We start from the raw sequence: 24,121 nt of genomic DNA, 5'->3' as shown, positions 1-24,121 counted from the left end.
AGGAGTGGAGCAAAATCACCTCCTGTTGAAATCTCCAGGGTAGTTTTCAGGATCTAGGTCATAACCTCTGAGCTGTAAAGCCCTGATGCAGGGATTGTAGTTCTCCAAGAATGCACTGCATCTCCGGAGACCAAACCTAAAATTAAGCCAAATTCAAACTCATGGCATCTCTCCAGAACAAACCAAATTCTCAAACTTAGCTGCACAACAGAACCACCAGCTTTGTAAAAGACACCAGTGTTATTGCCTCATCCACACAGTTTTTAATCCAGTTCTTCTGGGTGGGAGCCCAGGGCCTGTGTTTTTTTAAGGCGCTCTGATAATTCTACATATTGTAAAGACTGAGCTCCTAGAAGGTGGGACCTCTCCTCATCCATCTTGGTCTCTGAAGACAGAGAACAAGACATACCCTGGCACATAATGTGCAGGCTCCATGCTGAACAAATGAAAAGAAGGTGTCAAGGGCAAAGCCATTGGCTTTAATGCTTCCCCTTGTGATTAAAACCCATATAACGGAATTCCGATAATGTTCCAGGCTGGCCTCAGACTATGGGGCCCTCGTTTCCACTGCTGACCTCTGTCCCTTTTGGGTCTGTAACTCTGGAAAAGAGCCCTCACTACCCACTGGTTCTGGCCTGGCAGTCTAAGGGATGGAGCTGTCAGCTGGGTGGTTCCCAGGGTGGCCCTGCACAGCCAGGGAGAGGCACTGGAGCCCTGGTCCTCTGCAGGGGAGCTCAGCTCGCTGAGGGCTCCACAGCAGGTCTCAGCAGTGCCCCTCACCAGCCTGAGGGCTGGCCTGCCCCTGCACCCTGCCTGACTCCGCTTGAAGTGGGGGAGAGCAGAGCACCTGATGCCTCCCCTCGTCCCTCCCTCAGGCCTGTTGTGAATTATCTGACACAACTTTCTCTGAAGAGCAGATACTACATATCTGCACATTTGCAAAAGAGATTTCAGATCCTCAAAGTACAGGTTGTCACACAGGGCAGAAAACTATTGCCTTTTGGGTTATTTTCCTGCCTTCTGTTCAGCTCTTTCAATACATAAATACTTAGATGAAAGAATAATCTTTTAAAGCATATTTCTCCTTGGTTATTATGTTTCCCAAGCCATGTAACCCAACAGCTTATGTAACTCTCATTCCCATTCATCATGTGATATTTTGTTAAGATAGTCAGAGCTTGATTATCATTACCTGATTTGGGAGCTAAAAAGAAGAGAGGAATTTGAGGAGCTTTCAAGAAAGGAACATAAATCCCCAGTGCTCCCAAGAAATAGATGGAAAACAGATGCATTTACTAGCCCAAAGTGGAAAGAACAATAGCCATTTTCAAATTATCACTTTTATCCCAATGTCAAACAGATCTTAGATATTATAGTCTCCATCCCTCCCCAAGCACCTGTGACTAAGTCTAGTAATTAAGCTAAAGACCAACTACACATTTCTGTTTTATTATTTCTGTAGTAAATGCTCATGTATGGATTCAGAGTCTTAATGAATATTTGATCTTTTATATATTCTTCCTATTATGTGCCACAATGCATTATTCTTTTATTAACATTCATCTGCCTAAGGTCACTTGCAAATTACTTGATGGAAGGGGAGTTTTGTAAGTATAATTGTAGATGAAAATCTTTGCTTAATGGAGATCCTTTCATTTATGCAATCCAAGCCACAGTCATATCTTACCTAGATGACTTCAATAGCCTGAAACGTTACCTATCTTGGCCTTTCCCTCCCTACATTCCCTCCCCTGATACTCTCAAGAAACAGAATTTTTTTAAGTAATCAGATTCTGTCATGCTGTCTCTCAAATCTTCCATCTAAAAGTGAACAAGACAAGCACAGTCCCTGCCCTCAGGGAGTTCATAGTCTAATAATCATCACTGCTGAAAGCAGAGCCTGAGGCAAGGATCCTTGTGCAAGTGAGTGATCTCAGGAGAAACCTGCAATGAAGGAGTTGAAGCAGGATGAAGACAGGAGAAGCTAAGATGTGGTTTCATGAAGCCTAACTTCAGCCCAATCTTGGGAGGAGCTCTGGAGTGAGTACCACCAGACATGCCCCATATTGCAGTAAGGGGACTGGCCTTTTGCATTCCTCTATTAGTCAGTCATTAGTTGCAGGCTGCCTCCGAGGGCAGGGCATGATCTCCTAGGTATTTCTGTGCAAAGGAGCTTCCACTGGCTGGGGGAGTTTTTGGAGAAGGGTATACATGTGAGCCCTCAGCAGCCAATACCACCAGCAGCCGGCGATGGGGGCATCTTACTTTTGAAGGGATCTTGGCAGGCCACTAACAACATCTTCTTGTCCCTAAAGCACTTCAAATCCAAACTACTAACCCCTACAAGGTGCTTCATGGCCTGACCTCTGCCTTCCTGTCCAAACTCACCTTGCGACAAGCTCCCTCCTGCCCACAGATCTCCAGCCACAGTGCCTGCCTCTCTTTGGCAGTGTACTGACTTGACACTAGCCCACACCACAGAAGTTACCGATCCCTTTCCCTCGAATCTCTGCTGGCTGCGTTCTCCTCACTGTTCAAAACTCCAAAACTCAGATAAGTGTCTCCTTCTCCGAGAGCCTCCTGACCACCCCAGGTGAATGTGGTCTCCCCAGGGCTCCTTCTCTCATCAGCCACTCTGTACCACAGCACCCTCTTTTATAGTAAATATCATTTGTTTACCTGTTTATTGTCTATTCCCCCCAACGTAGTAAACTCTATGGCAGCCGCTCACCACTGTATCCCTAGCCTGGAACAGACCCAGGCAAGTAGAAAACTCTCACAAATATTTATTGAATAAGTGAATAACTGAATGAATCGATGCACCATCCCTGAGTTTTCCTCTAGTTTTTATTTTTCTGAAATGCAACAAAATCCCACATTCTAGGTGAGATGCATTCCCAAAAGCTGTCGAGGAAACTCTCAGCGTTCTCTCAAGATCAAAATGAGACCAACAGAAAAGCAGCCCCTGATGAGCTACTAGGTATTAGGCATTACCTGTCTCATTCTTGAACTCGTAAAACTACTGGCACTTAGTCCATGGAAACGCAGATCCTAACTGATGGCCTTATTGTATTTAGGGAAAAAAATACCATTGTTGATTAATAAAATTAATTGCATCACCAAATTGCATCCTGACGAAATTGCAAATCAATTAATTTTTTCTACTTAATATTCTATAATAAACCCACCTGATGTATCGTCTGACTGCTCTGCTTGCTGCCCTGCTGACAGGTGCTAGCTCTTCCTAAAGAGACAGACGTGCGAGCTTGAAGGGGGGAACAATCATGCGACACCTATTATCAGCTAAATCTGGACATTAACTAGATAAGTAGGACCCAGCCCCGGCCACCAGAAAGGAAAGGTCAACGCCGGCAAAACGCTGTGGGAAACCTTCAAGGAAGAAGCAGAGGCAGCTTCTGGGTCAGACCCTCAAGGCTGGGTCAGAGCTCAGAAGAACAAGGGAATGAAGACATTCCGGACGGCGGAAACAGCGGGGGAAGCACAAAGGCGGGAACTGCGGAGGGCCAGGGTGAAGGCAAACGGGAAGAGAGCAGGCTGCTCAGGAGAAGACAGAGTGAGGAGCCTGGGGCTGGAGGAAGAGGGCCAGCTGGGCTGGGCTGGGCCGGGCCAGGGGGACGTGCTGAGTGGGCAACGTTCACTCCATAACAGGAAACCCTCGAGGCTGTCTTTGCAGTGCGCCTTTATAACTGTGCGTATTTATTACACAAACAGCATTGTAACGATAAGGAAAATATTTAAAAGGAAAAGAACACTCTGTGATCGTATGCCCCACATGCCAATTGTTTTCATTTGTTTACATTCTCCCAATTCTTTCCCATATGCAGACATGAATTTACACAGTTAGAGCTATAGAGTAAATAATTCTGTGATTTGATTTATCTAGCTTTAGAAGATAAATATTTTTCTATATTTTTGGATAATTATTATTTTATGCCAGCATAATATCGATGTACCATTGTTTATATCTTCCCTACTGGTGAACATTCACTTTTCATATAGATTTGTATTTTACTATTACCTCCATACGTATTGTTTTCTTTCCTTCTTTTCTGTTATTTATTAAAATTGAATTTCTGAGAGTGAGGCTACTAGGTCAAAGGACAGAAATATTTGTGAAACACATTGTAAAATTAGTTTCCCAAAGGGCTATACTATTTCCCAACATCAGCCATATTATACGGCTGAACTGGTTTCATCAGTACTTTGCGAGTATTAGGTAATGCTGGGACTGTTTCCTCTAACTTAGGAGATGTAAACTACTGTTGTGTGCATATTTAAAATGCACTCCTCTGGTCACTAGGCAGACGAATATTTTCTCTGTGAACTCCCCCCACCCACAGTCATTCACTACACCACACCACCAATATCCTCTAGCATTTCCATACTGAAGCCTTGATCTTTTCCGTGTTGATTTGTATGGCTCTTGCGTAATGTGGAACTTCTTGCACATTTGTGGCCAACTTGGTGGTACGGCGTGACTATAGGAAGCCTTGCTTCCATAGACAGTTCTAGTAGCAAGGTCTGATGGCCACTACGTAAGCTGCTATCAGCAGCAAGGTTTGAGGGGACCAACCAAGATGTCATCAGAGGAATCCAGTGGGAGGTGACGGAGGCCAAAAGCAAGGTGGTGGCTGTTTGTCAAATGAAGGAACCTATGTAACTGTTATTTTGGAAGTGAAAAGTAGGACTTTGCAATCCAGGGCACAAATTCAACCTAGAAGCTTCTGTGAGAACGTGGCCTACCAACCGTAGAATAAATTGCTTTACTCATACTCCTTAGTTGCCCTAAGAGAGATTTCATTACGGTGAGGCGGGGAATGGGGGCCTTTATGGCAGGAGGGGGCAGTGCAGAGCTCAGGGCCCACATGGATGAGGGGAGGCACTGGGCGACAGACAAGGAGAGAAGCATCAGGACTCCAGAGAGCTGCCCGGAGAGAAGGCGCGCAGAGTGGCTCTCTCGGCGAGTGCCGGCCCTGTCCTGGACCCTCATGTGCGTGCCACATTCTCAGGGCAGCCTTAGTCCCATTTGCCCACTTCACTGATGAAGGAACCGAGCCCAGAAAGGGAAAGTCACCAAAAATTATGCAGATAGTAAGAAGCACAGCTTTGGCTTTGTTCCTGGTAACAAATCCCCTGTCCCGAACGACCATACTGTGCCGGGACCAGCAGGGCTAAGATCAGCTCTCCCAGGTTGCCAGAAGAGTTCCCAGGCAGGGCGGGGGCAAGTGAGCTCCCAGAGCCAGGTGCTCTTGCTCAAGTCCACGGCCGTGTGCGTAAAGGCAGAGCGGCCCACAACCTGGAGGAGGGGCCTGACAGTGCGACTAACACAGCAGATTCCCAGAGACGGACTGAGCCTCTCACCAGATCATCCACTGCCCTTCTTATTCAGTTTTCCCTGGTTATTTTCAGCGGACTCAAATTCCTAATAAGGACCCTCATTCAATGGACAAAAAGGAGATGTTAAAATGTTCACTGACTGGAAGCTTCTTTCAATAATCACCAGGTTGGAATTAAGTGAAATTAAAATCGGTTAGGGAGTATTTACAAAGTGCCAACAACCAAATCCATTAGCACCAGTTAGAGATCCTCAACTGATAATAGACCACTGCCAGAGATAACTGACCGTGGACCATGAGGGTGAGGGGTGCATATATATTTAATATATATATATAGTGTTCTATTAGCTGTAATTGGCTGTGTTACTTATAAACAATACACACATATCCTGAAGGTTCTTTACTTGGTTGTTAAAAACTTCTTTATAAAATAATAGACTCCCTCCCAGATAATCAAAGAATGTGTTTCTGCTAAAAAACCAGACAGGATGTGGAAAGAAGATTCCATTTGGAGTAGTGGTTAGAATCCTGAGCTCTGCAGTGAGACAGTCGGGGGTTGCCTTAGGCAAATCACTTAACCTTGCTTTTCCTTTATCTCTAAAGTGGGGGTAATAAACTTGCCTTATAAAGTTCCAGAAGAGAGTTAAGTACTGAATAAATGTGGACTACTAGCACCTTACAAATGCTACCTTTCAGGAACTAATTCTGATCCACAGCAGACACTGTTAGGGGCCTGGTTACGTATTATCTGTGGGGCAGGCCAGGCACAACCCACTCTGACTTGCTATAGCCTATTACTAGGAAAGTTCTCTTTCTCTAACCTTAATTTACTCTGTTGGAATTATTATTTTATTATATTATTAAAATTGCATATGTAACATTATACATATATTCATATATAATATTAAATATATAATTAGTGGAGAAACAGGTATAATCAGTATGAATTTGCTTCATGACTCTCGGATTAAGAAATCTCCCATCTTAACTGGTAGTTGGTTGAGACGGAACCCTGGAGTGAGAGGGTCTGGTGGCTTACATCCTGACTGTTGTGTGACCTTAGATAAGTTACATAGCTTTCTCCATGCCTGTTTCCTTATTTCTTAAAACTACAAAAAGCTGATGATTATGTCTGTCATAGGATAATTGTTAGGATCAAATTAATACATGAAAATCACTTACAACAAAATCTGGTGCATCGTAAGTGCTCAAAAAACGTTGGCTCTTACCATTTTTTAATTTTTCTAAATAACAGGAAATCTGACCCAGTGTCTCCTACCCAGGTTGCCAAAAAGTCCTGTCTAATTTACCCTGGGCATCCTCACCACAGTTCTGAAGACTCAATGGTATACCTGAAGGAGGGCTCTTGGCCTGTGTCCTTCTCCTTGTGGACACCTGATGTCCCTAACACACACTGGTCACCACCATCTGTCCCGAGCCAGGGCTCCATCTTCTCCATTCACTCACTGGGTCCCAGATACTATGGTGGTGCCGGGAATATAAGAACAAAAACAAAACAGACAAGAATCCCTTCCTTCACGGTGCTTCCAATGAAGCAAGATCTCTGGGCCAGACTAGTACTAGGACTCCCCCCTTCCACAAAGAACTCCCTTGGCCTTGGTCAGTTCCCCCAACACTCTAGCATAACACCCATTTCAGGGTCCTTCTCATTCCAGGGCAGGTGGTTCATGTGGAATCTGATATCTGTATCCCATGGAAAACTCCCAACGCCCACTTCCCTCTTCTAGTCTCAGGAAGCATTTTTCTAACACCAGGTACCCTCCTCCACCCCTCCCATTCATTGGGCCTCAAAAATAGGCCAGCATATGATCTTCAGAACTATACCTAAAACCCCCAGAAGCTGTGAACCTCTTCCTAAGCCAGGACCACCTGGCTCACAAAGCCCTTCTGGGTGCTTCGTCAGTAAGTGAAGGCAAAACACCACTCGTTCTCCCACAGTGAGACTTCACACAAGAAAACAAGACAGGTTCATCTCCCAGGCAGGATATTCAGACACACAGCAACGCAGAGCGGGTCCAAGCAAGAGGCATGCATGGTTCAGCAAGCAGTAGGTAGCGGCTGGGCCCCAGAGCAGTCAGAGGGAAGGGTGACCCAGAACAGACCCATGGGTCTGCTAACCATGCAATTAACATGATCTGGGGAGACCACTTACAGCGGAGTTCAGGAGCCAGATTTCATATGGTCCGGAGGCGTTTAGGGAAGATAAAAAAAAAAACACAGGTGAGAGCAGCTGTGCCAAGGAGGGACGCTCCCTCCTCAGGGAACAGAGAGAAGCAGAGGCTGAGCATCGTGACAGAGAGGAGGTGGGGACCGAGGGGGAAGCCCTTGCCCAACAGCCCCACAGAGGAAACACGGCGGAGTGTGGGGACTGGAAGCAGAAGGGAGGTCCAACCAACAGCAATCGTCTGATTTGGTTACAATTCTGTGGGTCAGGAAGCCAGGCAGGACTCCAGTGATAAGTGCTCAGGTGCTCAACGCACCAGCTGCAGTCATCTGCTCGGCTGTCTTCAGTGGTGACTGGGCTGGAGCGGAAGAGGCCAGAAAGCTCCACCGCCATGTCGAGCACTGAGGTGCTCCTCCACGCGGTCTCTCTTTCTCTCCCTCCACACATGGCTACGTCAGGCTTCCTAACAGCATAGTGATGTCAGGGAGGTGGCTTCTTACCCAGCAGCTGCCTTCCGAGAAAGAGCTCTCCCAGGAGAAGGGACATGCTGAAGACCTCTTAGGCCCAGTCTTAGAAAGTTTGCGGCATCACTTCTGCCACAGTCCACTGATCGAAACAGATGGCCGCGAGCTAGCTCAACTTCAAGGGCAACAGAACTAGAGCCACTTCCTGAGGAGGGAGAGTCAGGGTCACTGCGAAGCATGTGACATGGGAAATATTGCTGCTACCATCTTTAAAAATGCCATTTTAGTCCAGGAGGAAAGAAGGGTTAGAGTTCCTATTTGTGGGGGTGCACTGCAGAGTTAAGGAGATGAGCTAGAAGATTCATTTATTCACGCAGAAAACATTTGTTGAGAACCTACTATGTGCCAGACACTGTTCTGGGCACTCTGAATACAATATAATAAAAAAGGTCCTTGCCCTTATGGAACTTGCCCTCTAGTACAATGACAGACAATAAATACAGAATATAAAGTCAGGAGGTTGGTAAGTAATATAAATAGAAAAAATACAGGGTGACAGATGAATGGATACAGAAGATGTGGTACATATTATTCAGCCATAAGAAGAAAACAGATCCTACCATTTGCAACAACACGGATGGAGCTGGAGGGTATTATGCTCAGTGAAATAAGCCAGGCAGAGAAAGACAAGTATCAAATGATTTCCCTCATCTGTGGAGTATAAGAACTAAGAAAAAACTGAAGGAGCAAAACAGCAGCAGACTCACAGAACCCAAGAATGGACGAACAATTACCAAAGGGAAAGGGACTGGGGAAGTTGGGTGGGAAGGGAGGGATAAGGGGGAATAAGGGGTATTACGATCAGCACACATAATGTAGCAGGGGGGAGATACTCGGAAGGCAGTATAACACAAAGACAAGTAGTGATTCTATAGCATCTTACTACGCTGATGGACAGTGACTGCAATGGGGTGTGTGTGGTGGGCACATAATAATAGGGGAAGTCTAGTAACCATAATATTGCTCACGTAATTGTAATTGCTCATTAATAATAGCAAAATAAAAATAAAAAAATACAGGGTGAGAGGACAGGAAGGGACTGAGTTATTGATAGAGGGAAGGCTCCTACTTCGATCAGGGTGGTCCAGGAAGGCCTTGGTGTGTTTCGGGAAAAGTCAGGTCAGTGGGACTAGACCACAGTGAGCAGAGCAGGAGAGTGGCAGGATGTGAAAGAGGCAAGAACCGGATTATCACAAATTTTATAGACACTGGAAGAAATGTGATTTTTTTCTCAGCAGAGTGAGGTCTGGCCTTTCTCACCCAGCTGATGGAGGCTCGGGAACCCATCCTCACTAGCTGGATAATGCCATCTCCCTGCTCTTGGGGAAAGAAGGTGGGGTGAGACCACTGCACTCACCATCATACCTGTGCCCCCTGCCTTATCCTCAGGTCCCCAGCCTGCCCTTCTAGATTCTCAGAGCTTCGGTGTAGTGCGCTTGCTATATGTTTGACATCATAGTGACTAGAAGCTACCCAAACCTGATCCAGAAAAAATGTAAAAAGAATTCTGCATAGCTCCAGATGGCCTTATAAATTAAGTTAAACCCATAACTGGCCCAGGAACCTTCCCCACCATAATTACATTAGTGATCATTAACATTTAAAGAGGCTGCAAACAGAATCCTGGACATTGCAATAAATCAGCATTGTCCACTGGTTGGTTCCATGAGTCAGGTGTTCCTGGAGCCTTCGGAGACAGTCTGATGCTACAATTTAAATGATATGGTTCTGCTCTCTGGTAAATGGGAGGGCAGCAGGGGCAGAAGTGGGGGCAAGTATATGCACACACATGGTCCACACCACAGGTATCTGGACCATGCATCTAAAAGTAGAGTCTATTACAACTCCACCTAGCTCTCAAGGCACCCTACTTTTCCAAGTGATGTTTAGTGTCCATCTTAGCATGATGCAAGACCCTTGAAAGACTCCAATCTCCCATCACTCCTCAGTGGTCCATCCACCCTGTACCTCTCCTGACACAGCAGCTCTAGGGCATCCCTAACACAACAAAACAACACACTTTATTAAGTGCTCGATCTACACCCTTCACCATACCAAGTGCTTTGAATGCACTCATTCGATGTGCCATCAATACAGTGATCGGTAAATCCAGCTCAGAGGCAAGTCAAGATTTAAACCAGGATCTATCTGACTCTTGAGCCCAAAGTCTGTGCAGCTCCTTCTCCTCAGCACGTCCTTCTTGACTCTTGATGGCCTGGTTACAGCTCATGTAGTTTATAGCTCAGCTCAAGGGTCCCTCCTCTGGGAAACCTTTCCTTGGGCTAGCTGCCTCTTTGCTGCTATTTCATGGTGTGCTGAGCTAACCCCATTACAGCACTCACTGAGCTACACTGAATGTGCCCGTGTGCTCCTGTGTCTCTCTGACTGGACTTTGTGGGCCCTGAGAGCAAGGACATTATTTTAGACCTCTGTGTTCCTGGTGTCTTGCTCAATAGGTATTTTCTGGATGGATGGATATAAATTTATGTATTCACAAATGTAACCTTAAATGTATCACAATAATTTATGGGACTCATTTTCTACTTCTTACGAAAATGGACATGCTGCATGGAAGAAAGAGAGATTTTATTTGCCATAGGTTGATAAAAACCAGCAATCAATGTATGTCCAAAACTCAACCCATCAAGAAACCTTCTCTGGATAGCATAGCCTGGGGGTTGGCCCCTGAATGACAAATGGGACGGACTACTGTTCAAATACCAAATGCGACTGTCGAGGAGACCTTTGCACGGGTTGCTGAATATTCATACCCCTCATTTGACATCTAAGAACAGGGAGCCGGTAACCACCCACGTGTTCAGAATGTGCCTTCACCAGAAACAAATGCTGCAAGCTTCCCAGTGTTTGGGCTGTGGTGAATTTCCACATTTCCCAAAGAAGTGACAGGAGCCATTGAGGACGTCCAGGCTAGAAGCCATGGATGACAGAGCAGACACAGATACCACCAAGAGAAAAGAAACTAACATTCAGGAATCTGGTTAAGGTATGCACCAGGCTCTTGTCTAAGTAACAATGTCCCTTCAAGTATCAAAGGGTAGAAATGGACAGTGTGACATATGGAGTTAGGAGACACCCCTTCTCTGTGTGCTCCAGATGTGAAGAATTATAGCGGCTGCTTGCATAGGGTCCAAAACCATATGAAAAAGAACTTGAACACTGTTTACCCTGGGTTTGACTTTGTTGATCAGGATGGTGCTAGTAAGTGGGAGCAAGAAGTAAGATTAGTTTTTAAGGATGGTCTGAGAAATAAATTCCCAAAAGTTTCAAGAGTCTGTCAAAGGTCTGAATGTGGGGGATGAGCACAGGTTGTGAGCTCAGCGAAAGGTGGTGTTCATATCCTCCCCGACCTCCCACAAGCCAAGACGAGCTGTGTGTACGGAGCTAAGGGCACTGCCCCAGGATTTAACACTTCTGTCCATCCAGCATTTGGGAAGCTAACTCATGCAGTCAAATCAAGGTAAAATTAAATAAGACAAGTAGACCTCCATCTGGGATCGTCGGAAGCAGAATCATGCAGGCCTGAGCACCAAGAAGGGGAATCTGTGGAACAATGAAGACATTACTTCACCTTGGGCATCATTTCCAGCAATTCTGCTGGGGGTCTGCCCCCTAAAAAAGATGGAAATTTGGAAACTTTGGACTCATGAAGAGAAAGTTGTAAGTAAACTCCAGGTAGTAGTTCCCTGTGGTTCCTTCATCTGCAACTGAACTAGTATTTTATTTGATTATTTGAGAAAATATTTCTTAAAAATATATGACTATCCCACCCTACCACCTTGCCATGAGCTCCATTACCCTAGAACTACAGTTTTTGTTTTGGTTGGAAGCTGTATTTCATATTTCAAGAAAGTACATCCAATCTACATGTCTTTTTCAGTTTAATTAAAAGTAGATGCAAATTTTCTACATCAATACCAATACCTCTGGGTATTCTTGCAAGAAAAATTTAAAGTTCTTTCTCTACTGAAGAACCATGAAAACTGTAGATGAACACTATGTATGTGAGCATACCTTAGATTGTTTAAAAATTTTAATGGGTGACATAATTCTTTGGGCAGGGCTTACAATACAATGATTTATATTTCTGATTTTTATTACAGAAATAAAAAATTATACCAACAAAAAAGAAAGTATTTTGCCACTTAAGAATTGAACCACACACCAAAATTAGAATTGTATTTCCAGACCCTTGAAACCTCCCTTGAGTTGTTGTGGTTATGGTCATTTTATAGATGGAGAAACTGAGGCATGAGACGTTAAGCTACTCTGCTCCTCACTGGTTAGCAATACAGCCAAGACTGGCACCCAGGCATGCTGACCTCAGAGCCTGTGTGTCTTCTATGACCCCATGATACCAAAGGGACAGCACAGTCACCAGGGAAGGTCTACAGAGTTACAGATACAACTTAGGAACATTATCCAGTCAGACCTCAAGCTCAGAGAATTACCTGAAACTACAGCTTTTCCTAGCAAGATGTTAGTGTCAGGTAGGACTTGGCAAGAGGCCCAAGTTCCTAATTAGGTTCCTTCAGCAAAGTGGTTTTTTGACTGGGGTCTGTACGTTTCAAGGTTGTCAATCTGGACTCAGGTGGCCTCCACGTTAACCCGGTTTCTGGCAAAGCGGTGACCCGGTAGTTGAGCCGCTGCTGAATCCACTGCTGCTACTCCTGTCTGTGCACAGGGAAGAGGGCCCGGGACTTCACCGTCAGTGTGGTGACTCACTCCTTTCAGAAGATGAAGCTGTCGAGGAAACTGGCTTCCAGCCTTTCCCCTTGCGCACCCCTGATTTTTACCTCCACTGGGACTTGGCTGGTCCACAGGCAGAGCACAGAAAGATGAGGGTTCTAACAGCACCTTTAATCAAGAGGCTCCCTGACCTCAGGGGGCTTGGAGAGATCACTGTGGTCTCTCGTGCTTTGGAGTATCTACCGATTTTAAATCCACCTTGCGGAAATAGAGGAGAACAGCTGAAGCGTTGTTTTTAAAGTCAGACTGGCCCGACTTCAAGTCCAGACCCTGTCATAGTCGCCTTTGTGATTGCAGGCAAGTTATTTAACTTCTCTGTGCCTCATGCTTCCATATTTAAAACAGGGATATAACAATACCTATCTCAAGGACTTGATGTGAGGGCTAAATAATATAGTGACTTAAGGCCAGAGCCTGAATAGATGCTCAATAAACATGAGCTGTTCTTTATTTTAATCATAATTATGATGGTCTAAGCATTTTCTGGATTGGTGTCAGTTTGCAATGGTAATGGAATACATAGAAATTAAGCAATCCTAATCGTAACTCCAAAACATAAACCTCAAACCCTACATTAGCCTCACATTTCGATCTTCTCTTCCACAAGAACAGCCTCAATAGTTCGTATCACCTCTTCCTGTCTACCCTCTAGTAGAGCTGTGAAGACAGGTGTTCATCAGACCCTGAGCAACAGAGGTTGATATTTAGAAATTATTCTGCAATGACGAGTCACAGAGAAGATCACGGAGCAAATCTTAGAGGCTTTGGAAGAGCAGCAATTCATTGCCCAACAAGTATTTAATGAACAGCTATTATGCAAAACACAAGGCTGCATACTCTTGGAGACACAAAGACAGTTGGTTCTTTCAAAAGCTTAAGAAGAACAGAAGAGAGCAGAGGTAAACACACAGTACAGCTATTCTCACCTTGACCATGAGTCATGATTACCAAGTGAGTGGGCCACAGAACAAGACCCAGAGGAGCCCAAGACATCTAAGGGGGCTGAGGGACTTGACAGGACCTGAAGGTAGAGTGAAACTTGGGTCTAGAAGGCTGAATAGGAATTGAACCAGAGAGGAATAAGCGTCCTTCCTTGAACACAGACGGGGGGCTACACAGGCCATGTCTGAGAGCAGTAAGCAAAGCAGCTTGGCTGGAGACGAAGGCTCAGGATAGGGAGTAGCTGGAGATGATCCACGAAGGTATGCTAGAAGCTGCTTCCATTTCTCCTTTGGTTCAATGCTAGGGCTATGCCCTAAGCTGGGTGGAGAGAGTCACTGCCCAGGTATGGAGAGTGGCCTCTCGGTGACACTGTGGAAGAGCAGAGGCAGTCATCTGGAGCCAACCAAAAGTTCACTCAGCCCACAGTGGGACTCGGGAAGCTGGGTCACCTCAACAGCACCCTCTGGGCTCACTGCTGTGGGAGGACTTCTGGTGGGCACTGTAAAATCACACACTTGGCATCTGCCTCTAGAAGGCCAGCCACGGGCCCCTGCCATGGCACTAGCGCTTAGGAAATGGCTCACCCACAGCTCTGGGAGAAGTCCAGCACCAATTTGGGGGGTTCCTATGCCCTAGAGACTAAAGTACAGACTGTTTACAAGCAAGTATCTTCATGAAAAAAATCATTCTTTCTTGGTAAGAGGGAAGCTGCTGAGTCACAGGTAGTCAGTCCTCAGAGGAACCCACCAGAATCTAGGGCACTTGTAAAAGTAATCCCTTGTTGGTCTAGAAAACTGGAGATTGGCTTAATTTGAGGTAGGAGAGTTTTTTTTTATGTTCTGCTGTCCCAGGGAAACAGGAACACAGAGTTGTCTTGGAGAACAGTGGAGAAAACTAGTCCACAGAGTGATGATATCAAATCTCTGTGGGAGTAAAGAGCCTTCAGAAATGCCCATCTCCTCTGGCTGGGAGATTTCTAGAATGGCTCGGTGAGCAGCTGCCTGGCAGGACCCTCAGCTGTGGGAATAACTGAGAAGCAAGCTGGTGGGACGTTCGGTTGCACGAGCAGAAGAGGAGGTAGACGCTGGAATCAAATGGCAGACGTCTACACAGGCATCCTCGGGGACTCCCCCAGCAATGAAGGACGCATCTAAAAGATACCTGAAGAGTAAGAAAACGGAAAACTTAGAAGGTGGTGTTGCAAAAAGGTGAGAAGGGGGAAGGCAGTGTGCCGAGGCAACGCACATAAAACAAAGAACGAAAAACCCCCACGAGCTGGGCTCTCATCCAGGTCCCACTCGCTGGCTCTGTTCTTGGGCACCCACTTCATATGACCATATGAATTTTTCCTGGTAAGATCTTCAAAATCCCAGCTGCCTTTAGGAAGGAAGGAAATTGTTGTCGTTGTCATTGTTTTCCAATCCCTGGCACTTCCACATGAAAATCAATTCGGTGCAGACATGATTTCAGTCATTTATCCGTTCATCGTGTCCTGGGGACCAAGCAAAACCTTCAGACTCTTGCACCCATGTGCCTCTTCCAGATGTGGTGACATGGCCAGAAGTGCTGGGAATCTGCCACATCACAGGGGCAGTGAGTAAGGAAGGCCACCCTAGTCCTGTGGGTGGCACCTGAGCTCAGAGAATGTCTAGCTGGGCCATTCGCTCATTCAAACGGCACTGCCTGAGCACCCAGTCACTGAGCACCAGGCTAAGCACCACATGAGCCATGAGGGAGTTTTCTCCCCAGTAGGGGATCATTCAGCCATATAACTATGATAAAAGGGAGAGACTAAGAATTATTTAAGAGAGTGAGAGATTCCCACCTGAGGGGGTAAGGTAAGCTTTCATGGCAGAGGTAATTATTGAGCAGGACAGAACTTGGATATGTGGAAATGAGAGAGAAAGCATTCCAGGCAGCAGAGAGACCGTGAGCAAAGGCTCAGAGAAGGACAAGCCTGAGGAAGCTCCGAGAACAGCTCTGCTGGAGTCTGGCCAGAGACCAGGGATGGGAGGGAAAAGAGCAGGGGTCAACCTGGAACAGCAGCTGGAAGTCAGGTTTCAAACTCTATCTCCTACTCTCCCCTCCTTTGTTGTCTTCTTCTCTTTTTTTCCCTCCTTTCTTTCCCTTTCATTTGCTGCCTTTCTCCCCAGTCCCCTGCTCCTAGGCCTCCATTGCTCCATCCATCCCAAATAGTGCAAATGGAGTAGATGTGGGATTAGCATAGAATTTCTACTGCTTTGGAGAAGGAAGTCAGAGATCAACTGTCCTCCCCAAGAGGAGTGTGCTGCCCACTGCCACAACGTGAAAGGAGACCCCCAAAACTTTGGCTGGAAAACCACAGGAGCATCTCTGTGGCACATCTGAAATCTGCAGGCTCAGAGATGTCATTCTGCTTGGCAGACAGAATGGAGAAAGTGGCCTGACCCAGAAGGGATGTGGGAAACCTCAGCTGGTGGAGGCGCTGCGTGGAAGTGGTTAAGAACGTCCACTCCGGAGTCAGATCTGAAGTCATAGCACCATTTAGTGGACACGATAGTTCCCACCTTGTGTAAGGAGGATTAAATGAGAAAATGATTCTAATGTGCTCAGCACAGGTCCTAGCCCATATGAGTACTCAACAGACCTTTGGTTTCTGTTCATTTATTACAAAGAACTAGGACCAGGAAGGACTAAGTCCAAGCCAGACAATCAGGAGATTTAAGAAGGAACTTACTAGAATGGAAAGACCTCAGATAGACCAGTTGGACACCTAACTGCACCACTTTCTAGCTGTTGAACTTGAGTTAACCCAGCCTCAGTTTCCCCAACTGCGAGATGGGGATGATAATATAACCTCAGCTGTATATGAGGATGCAGTTAACAGGTCTATTTTTTGGAGGGTTATTATGAAGATTATAGATGATGTAATTAAAATCCCTTCATAAACTGGGTCCTCAATAATTAACAGTAGAAACACTCAAGCTGTGAGTGTGCTCTTGTCACTCCCACCACCATCCCCCTGCAGTAGCCACTTGCGAGTGACAGGGCTAAATAAACAGGCTCGATGAGCATGGTGACAATGTTGGTCACCAGAATGCTCCACTGATTTAAAACTTGATAAAAACAATGGCAATTTTTGCTTTCTTTGTTATTGCAATCAGGCATACTAAATGTCAGGAATGTTTAACTCTAAAAACACAACGGCCACTCAACACTCTCTCTGAAGGCATAAGCTCCGCAAAGAGAAAAGCTAAGTGACCTACTTAACAGCTCTGAAGGGGAAGCAGAAGTGGTAGTAGGAATGGCAGCAGCAGGAATGCCAATGCCCACCTTAAATACTCAGCACCTGGCCAGAGACTCAACACCCACCTCGCATTTTCCTCTCTCACGGATCACAATGGCAGGAGCAGGAAGTGACTTGCCCCGGGTCTCACAGCTAGGAAGTGGCAGATCTGGGATTTGCACCTGGATGGTCCCACCTCAGAGCCCGTGCACGTAACCAATTAGCTAACTGCTGGCATGGAGAAGAGCAGTGGGAAGATTAGGTTATCCATGGAGGCAAAACAATTAGCTGGGCCACGAGGGGGACTTTCAGCAGCAGGTCTCACAAGGAGGAAGGGCCCAGGGGAAAGCACACCAGGCACCCGCTGGTGGGTGAGCATTCAGTGTTTATTCATTCACTCACCGTGGAGAGCCTACTCCAGAGTCGGAAGGGTGTTACTGCTAAACCCTATTCCACCTGCAGGGTGACACAGCTGAGAGCTCCAAGTGGACCAAAGACCGCAACTGCCCTATTTCCAGGGCTGAGCACCGTGCCTGGTGAAAGGGGACACTGAGGAAAAGTTTGCTGAGTGAATGAATGAATGAACAAATAAACCAACAACTGAACTAGTAAATGAATGAAATTTGCATTTCTCTTTTTCCCTTTTCAACTTCCATGACTTGAGAGCTTCGCCAAGACAAAATGGGAGGAAAGCACATTACCAGCACTGAACCCAATCCTGAGAGGTGTTCCAAAGAGTAAACGGCAGTGCAGAATCACTCTAATTCAGATCAACCGTCTACACACAGAAAAACCACTTTATGACTGTGGCTTGAGACAACGGCTGTCTTATTTTGCTTATGCAGACAGCTTCCAAAAAGGAAATATATTTCTATAAGCAAATGCTGGTGATGAGCTAAATAGAAAATCTTGACCAGAGTCACACTGGACCTCAGTGGAGCCCTGATGGTTTCTCTCTATAAAAGAAAGTAATTTTCTCTATAAGCATTGGATTTCATAAATTTTTCTCCAGCTAAGTTATTCTTCAGCTTATCAAACCATGTAATGCCACATCTCATTATTCTATAAATGAAGCCTAGCATCAGAGAGAAAAATCTGTGCTTAAGGGATATGGAACTCACACAGCCTCACAGTCTCTGAGCTCAAATGTAGCCCTCTTTCCCTCCCCTCGAAAAAGGCAAAATGCAGGACATAACAGTTTTGAAGGTGGAGCAAGGGAGGGGCATTCAGGAGAAAGGAGGAGGACTTCCTGCAGGCCCAGTAACTTGTGCGCTCCCCACTGACGGAGGGCTCACTAATCAGCAGCGGGTGAGTATCGCTGTGCGGCTGAACTGATCTGATGGTAACCCTGGCTGCCCTAGTACAGACCTGCCCACTTTGAGCTAACTGCCTAGATAAACCAAGCTGCACCTTCAGTGGAAGATGAAAAAGGAGGGACTGGATAGAGAGGGAGTGGCCTACCCCACACGGTTAGGTTACATAGGCTTTCCAAAGGCACCGACATTTCAAGAAACTATCTGCTGAAATAGCATGGAAGCCAGAATAAAGACAGGAGGGTGCAGCAGAGCTACAGGGAGTGGAAGGGAAGAAAGGAGAAATAAAAGGAAGGGACAGAAAAAAATGGAAGAGTCATAGGCTTATTACTATTTATCAAATACTAATACAGCACTTACTATTTGTCAGGTACTGTTCTAAACACTTTATAAATAGTAATTCACTTAATCCTCATTATTAGCCTCATTTTACAGAGGAGGAAAGCCAAGCAGAGAGAGAGCCGATGACCTGAGAGCAAATGGCCAACGTGCAGCAGAGCTAGGACTTGAACCCAGGGAGACGAGCATCAATCCACATAACTTCCCCTATCACGGAAGTCTTGGAACCTATCGTAATGTATCTGGTCCAAAGGTGTTAACATCCCATGAAACAGCCCTCAAAATAGTTAAGGAACCTTTATCAACAACTAACTATTCCTCAATCCTTGTAGATGAATATAAGATGGGGAAAAGAGTAAAGTGAATGGTTTCCCTCTGGGCAATAAAAAAAATAGTAGCCCATGGATCAACTAAAAGCAAAGTAACAGCCAAGATTTGGCCAATATACTCAAGAGTTCCCATATATGAGCATTATATTCTATGTCACCAGGGGCTAGAAGGGACAAGAAGTTTAGGTGAGATATTAACAGAAAACTAGCTTTGGGTACAATATTGTTTTATATTAACCATATTAATATAAGGCTGGTAAAATGTGCCGGCAGGATAACTGGCCTGGGACGGATTCAAGAACTGGCAGCCACACGAGTCCTGGTCCGTCCTCATCTCAGGTCCTGTTTTCCAGTCTGGCTCCTCCCACCAGTCTCTTTTTTCATTAAAGGTAATTCTGTCTCAGAGCTCCCTCCAATCTCTTTGCATTTTAACTTCTCTTGGCTCCCCCGAGATCTCTGGACAGTCCATCCCCCTTGGGGCTGTGGTTTGATTCATTTCTCCTGAGGCTGCTGAGCTCCATCTAAGCCACCTTAACAGCTTCTCAGCCCCAGGCCATCGTGAACTTGCTGCTATGACGAGTATCAGTCATGTCACAGGAAAAACTGAGGTGGTCCCATCAGTTCTTCCCTTGAAGAACTTTCATAAAAGTGTACCATGCTCCCAGGCTAGAATGGTTTAGGAGAAGAAATGGCCTGGGCAAAGCTCACTGTGTCGTCCATCCTTCGATCATTCCATCCTTCTGTGAGCTGCACGCCCAAGACAGCACGATTCCCATTCTAGTCTAGCTGCGGGGTTTTCCTCCACGCTTTGACCCTGCTTTTGAAAATCTTCCCCTTCGCCCTCTCCCCAGGGGCTCTCCCTGCCTTTCCTCCTTCGCTGAGCACCCTTTTGGTTGGGGTGCTCTTTGTGTCCTGACACTCTGCCCTGTGCTACCTTCATATTCCTCAGGTCAGGGATGATACTTCAAAAGCACAGTGGAAAAGCTCTTTGACCCACACAGAACTGTATGTCATGACGTTGTCTTCAACACAGAAAAGTGCCCATATAAAGATAAACAACAGTTCCGCCTTCAGCTATCAGCTGCTGTCAGCTTTCTGGGAGCATGACGAAGTCTATCTGCAGAGAAACGGCATGTTTGGAGTTAGGTTGCTTTATTTCAGAGGAAGAAATGTAGCTGTGGAAATTAGCAAAGGTCTAATCAGAGGAGGAGAGTCTCAAGAGAGCTCCTCGTTTCATTTGGGACCACTGTCTACCTCTGAGGCGGGCAAGGGAGAGTGGGAACGGTTCCCCCGTGTCCTCTCAGAATGTCTTGCCCTCTGGCTCTGCTGCCCAATCTGTTGTGCTGACTTGTCTGCAAGAGGCAGCAGCAGAAGTGTGGATGGGCTCTTCCAGGATAGGGACACAGTCCAATGGAGGGAACTAAGCCTGGAGTCCTTCAGAGCAGCTACAATGCAGCAAACCTTAGGGTGAACCACGTGGCCTTCTGCTATTTCGAAGATATATTCTACCTTCTAATCGGATTGTGATTTTCTCCAGGGCAAGGTCATCTCAGCACCCAGAGAAGGCTGACTGTTGAAAAACGAAGTGACTGACCCCCCTTCCCACCAGCCCATCCCTCTATGGTACCTGTGTTGTGAAGAGGTGCTGAGAATTACTGAAACCTCTGCATGATTTTCCGTTGCTTGTTCCACTTTGCTGTTAGCCAGAAAGCACAGGAAAGCATACTGCCTGCTGGCTTCAGGGTTCCTACCTGGGTTAAGGAGAATCCACTGCTCTTGTTCTTGGAAGGCATGACCACAGGGGTTTCCACAATTGACAGCAATGAGTGCAATGATGCTACAGAAAAGCCCCATGGGCAGCTCTACTGTTTGAGTAACAATGTATCAGGTGCTGTTGCAGGACCAAATGAGCCTCTGACAGTGTCCTCACAGATGACCCTGCTGCCGCCATGAGTTCTCAGAAACTGGAAACAAGAACGTGTTGCCATCCACACTGGGAATTTGAAAAAATATAGTTTTATTTATATTGTTCTTATAATGAAAAGGGAATGTTTTGCATTTCCTCAGGATCACTGTACACATTCCCTCAATACCCAATGAGGTAAATGGGATGAAAACTGGCACATTATGCTCCAGGGCAATCAGATGAAAAGTCAGTCCCTTCGAGGAATGCCCAGTCTCTCTGCTCTAATCCATGGGTCCCTAGCTCCTGAGTAGGCCACCCTGAGCAGGGCCAAAGAGCCCTAGCACATATAGTAGACCCTGGATAACACAGATTTGAACTGCATGGGTCTACTTATACAGAGCACTTTTTCAAAAATAAACTGAAATTTTTTTTGGAGATTTGCAACAGTTTGAAAGAAACACTTTCTTTTCTCTAGCTTACGTTAAGAATACAGTATCTAAAACACATAACATACCAAACATGCGTTAACTATTTATATTATCAGTCAACAGCAAGCTCTTAAGTAGTTAAGTTTTGGGGGAGCAAAAGTTATACATGGATTTTCTACTGTGGGAGTGTTCAGCACCCCTAACTCCCATGTTGTTCAAGGGTCAGCTATAAAGGCATCCTCCTGTCACAGAGTGGAAATAAGCTAAGGAGAAAAATGTTCTCAAATGTAAACTTTAACATTTTACTTAAATATTGCCTATTACCAGTTTCCACTGGCCAGGACTCAGAATCAGCTAAACAGATAGCCAAGTAGCGCCAAACATTTGCAGAAAAAGGAAGTTTGGCTTCAGCAACTCAAGCAGAAAAAGGAAGATTTTATACATAAATATACGGCTGTCTCGTGGATCACGTGGGCAGAGTAGAGCTGGGTCCCAGAGAGGGTGGGACACTCTCTGAGCCTCTTTCTTTTTGCTCTTTTTATGTGGCTTGTTTCTCCACACAGTGGAAGATGGTTACCCACATCTCCCAAGGCTACATGTTAACACCCCAGTAAATAAAGAAACTAGTTCTCTCAGTCATAGTCTCAAATACCCAGCTGAGAAACCTTGGCAGGCCTGGTTTATGGCAGGGTTCCAGTCCAGTATGCTATACCCAGCAGGGTGAGGTCATACAGTACAAAGTGGCCCCAAGAGGCCCATCTTATAACCCGGGCATCAGGGCAGGGCAGTCCTAGGGGGAGTTGGTGGTGAGAAGCCACTGCATGAGGGATGCAATGTTTCCGTGCCCAGCATGCCACAGAGAGCCCCATGGAGCCAAGCCAAACACCACTGCGGTCCAGTGGGGAATTACCCAGGAGCTCGAACATGTCCTCTAGATTAAGGACTTTTTCTTAGACAACATACGAAGAGAGAGGAGAACCTTTCTACAGTATCTTGTTTAATCCCAGAAGACCATGTACCACACTCTGTTTTGCGAATGAGAATATTGAAGCTCAGAGTGGTTAAGTAACCAGCCGAAAGTCACCTGGCTAGTAAATAATAAGGAAAAACTCAAATCCATGGGGTACTCCCAAACCCCATTCATGTTCCACCATTCTTCTGTTTGCCTCCAAAATGAACTCCTTCCAGAGATACATCTCCCTGGATTGGAGACAAGCATTAACCCTGATACTGGCTATCATTTTCTGTGCCTGAGACTTCTATAGGTCCTCAAACTGCCAAGTACTGATGCAGGCAGTCCTGCAAGGACCGTGACTATAGCACAAAGTCCCCCAGCATCCCCCGTTCAGAAGAGCCCAGCAGGTACCTGACCCAGCCACCCCAACTCTAACACCCAGGCCACCCCCAGGTGAAACATTTCAGCCCCGAGCTACTCACAGGACACACACTGTTCAAGTGTACCAATGCCATTTTCCTGTTTGCATTTTGTTTTTGTTTTTGTTTTGTTTTTACAGTTCGTTGCTCATCCTAACTGTCAGCAGCAATTGCTTACCATGTGGTATGAAAATCTCTCAGGCTTACGTCAACAATCTATCGCTGTGAAATTCCTGGCTGTCTTTGGAGTCTCCCTAGGCCTCCCTTTTCTCGCCATAGCCTATTGGATTGCTCCGTGCAGCAAGGTACAGACTGCTTAAGGTGCATGTCATTTGCAGTTATTTCTTCTCTCTTCTTAGCATGACCTGAAGTTCATTTTTGTTCAAATCACCAGCTGATCATTTCCCACGTTTAAAGAAAATAGCCCTGAGGTACCCAGCAAAGGTAGAAAACCACACAGAACTGACTTTTTTAAATCATTTTTTTTAAAAAGAGAGGAGTGGTAAGACAGGAAATTTTAAACATGTGAAGCAAAATCTGATAAGTAACAAAAGTGAGAGGGAATAAAGGCACTTTTCCCTTCTAACTATGCAATGTCCTAGGCATGGCCTCCAAACGCATAGTAATAATTACAGTAATGGTAACAGGGATAGCCAACATTCATTGGGCACTTTCTTTTTGCTAAGCCTTTTTCAGAGAATATCTCATTTCATTCCCCCAATTACGTTATGACGCATATACTTCACAAAGTAGGTTCAGAAAAGAGCAGTAACTAATAGGCTAAGAGTCCAGTGCAGCTCATGCTGGGGCACTGCAGACCCACCTTAGCATCTACTCAGTTTCCCAGGCTTTCTTAATTGGATCCTGGTCCACACGGGCAGCTAATTAGGTCACGAGAAGGAAAGACACAGGAAAGAGAAGGAGATGTTGAAAAATGCAGAGCTGGGTTTCTCTAGGCCAAGGGAGAGTATCTGGTGCCCATGCGTCACAGGAGGAGTGGAATCTGCAGGTGCCAAGCTGTCACGCCTCCCACTCTACCATCCCTACGGCCGGGCCATTTGATCCAAAGCCACAGGAAGCCCCAGCAGGGACTCTAGTTTCAGGCAAGAGTTAGTGCCTCTAAGACTGAACCATGCAGAAATTCAGAAATACGTTTCATGGGTTAAGATGGTCCTTAAAGGTTGCAAAGCTACATTTACCCACTGATACATTAAAAAGGACTTAAGCTTAAGTAATCAATGTTCAGTAGAAGAAATATGACTACAGGGAGATTAGTACCACAGGATATTTCATCAGCTAATGTGGTTAATAAAGGTGTCATCAGTGAACAGAACCTCTTGTCAACATCACCAAGAGGAAACTCATGCTGGGACAACGGGCCTGAGACTTCAG

At 45.8% G+C, this 24,121-nt stretch overlaps 1 protein-coding gene and 1 long non-coding RNA gene across 2 annotated transcripts in view; one reads left to right on the top strand and one right to left on the bottom strand.

Moving 5' to 3' along the window:
* Nucleotides 1-24,121, top strand: part of TRPC7 (transient receptor potential cation channel subfamily C member 7) — a 124,016-nt gene that overhangs the window by 52,531 nt on the left and 47,364 nt on the right. Inside the window, exon 3 of the mRNA XM_017681083.3 lies at nucleotides 22,870-23,034. Coding sequence (XP_017536572.3) covers nucleotides 22,870-23,034 — 165 coding nt within the window. The remainder of the gene's footprint in view (nucleotides 1-22,869; nucleotides 23,035-24,121) is intronic.
* LOC140846180 (uncharacterized) overlaps nucleotides 1-24,121 on the bottom strand; it is a 69,769-nt gene that overhangs the window by 30,827 nt on the left and 14,821 nt on the right. The gene's annotated exons all lie outside the window — the stretch shown is intronic.

This window comes from Manis javanica, chromosome 14 (genome assembly GCF_040802235.1).
Source record: "Manis javanica isolate MJ-LG chromosome 14, MJ_LKY, whole genome shotgun sequence".
Lineage (NCBI taxonomy): Eukaryota > Metazoa > Chordata > Mammalia > Pholidota > Manidae > Manis > Manis javanica.
Note: the sequence above shows the minus strand (reverse complement) of the source record. Positions and strands in the feature narration are given on the sequence as shown.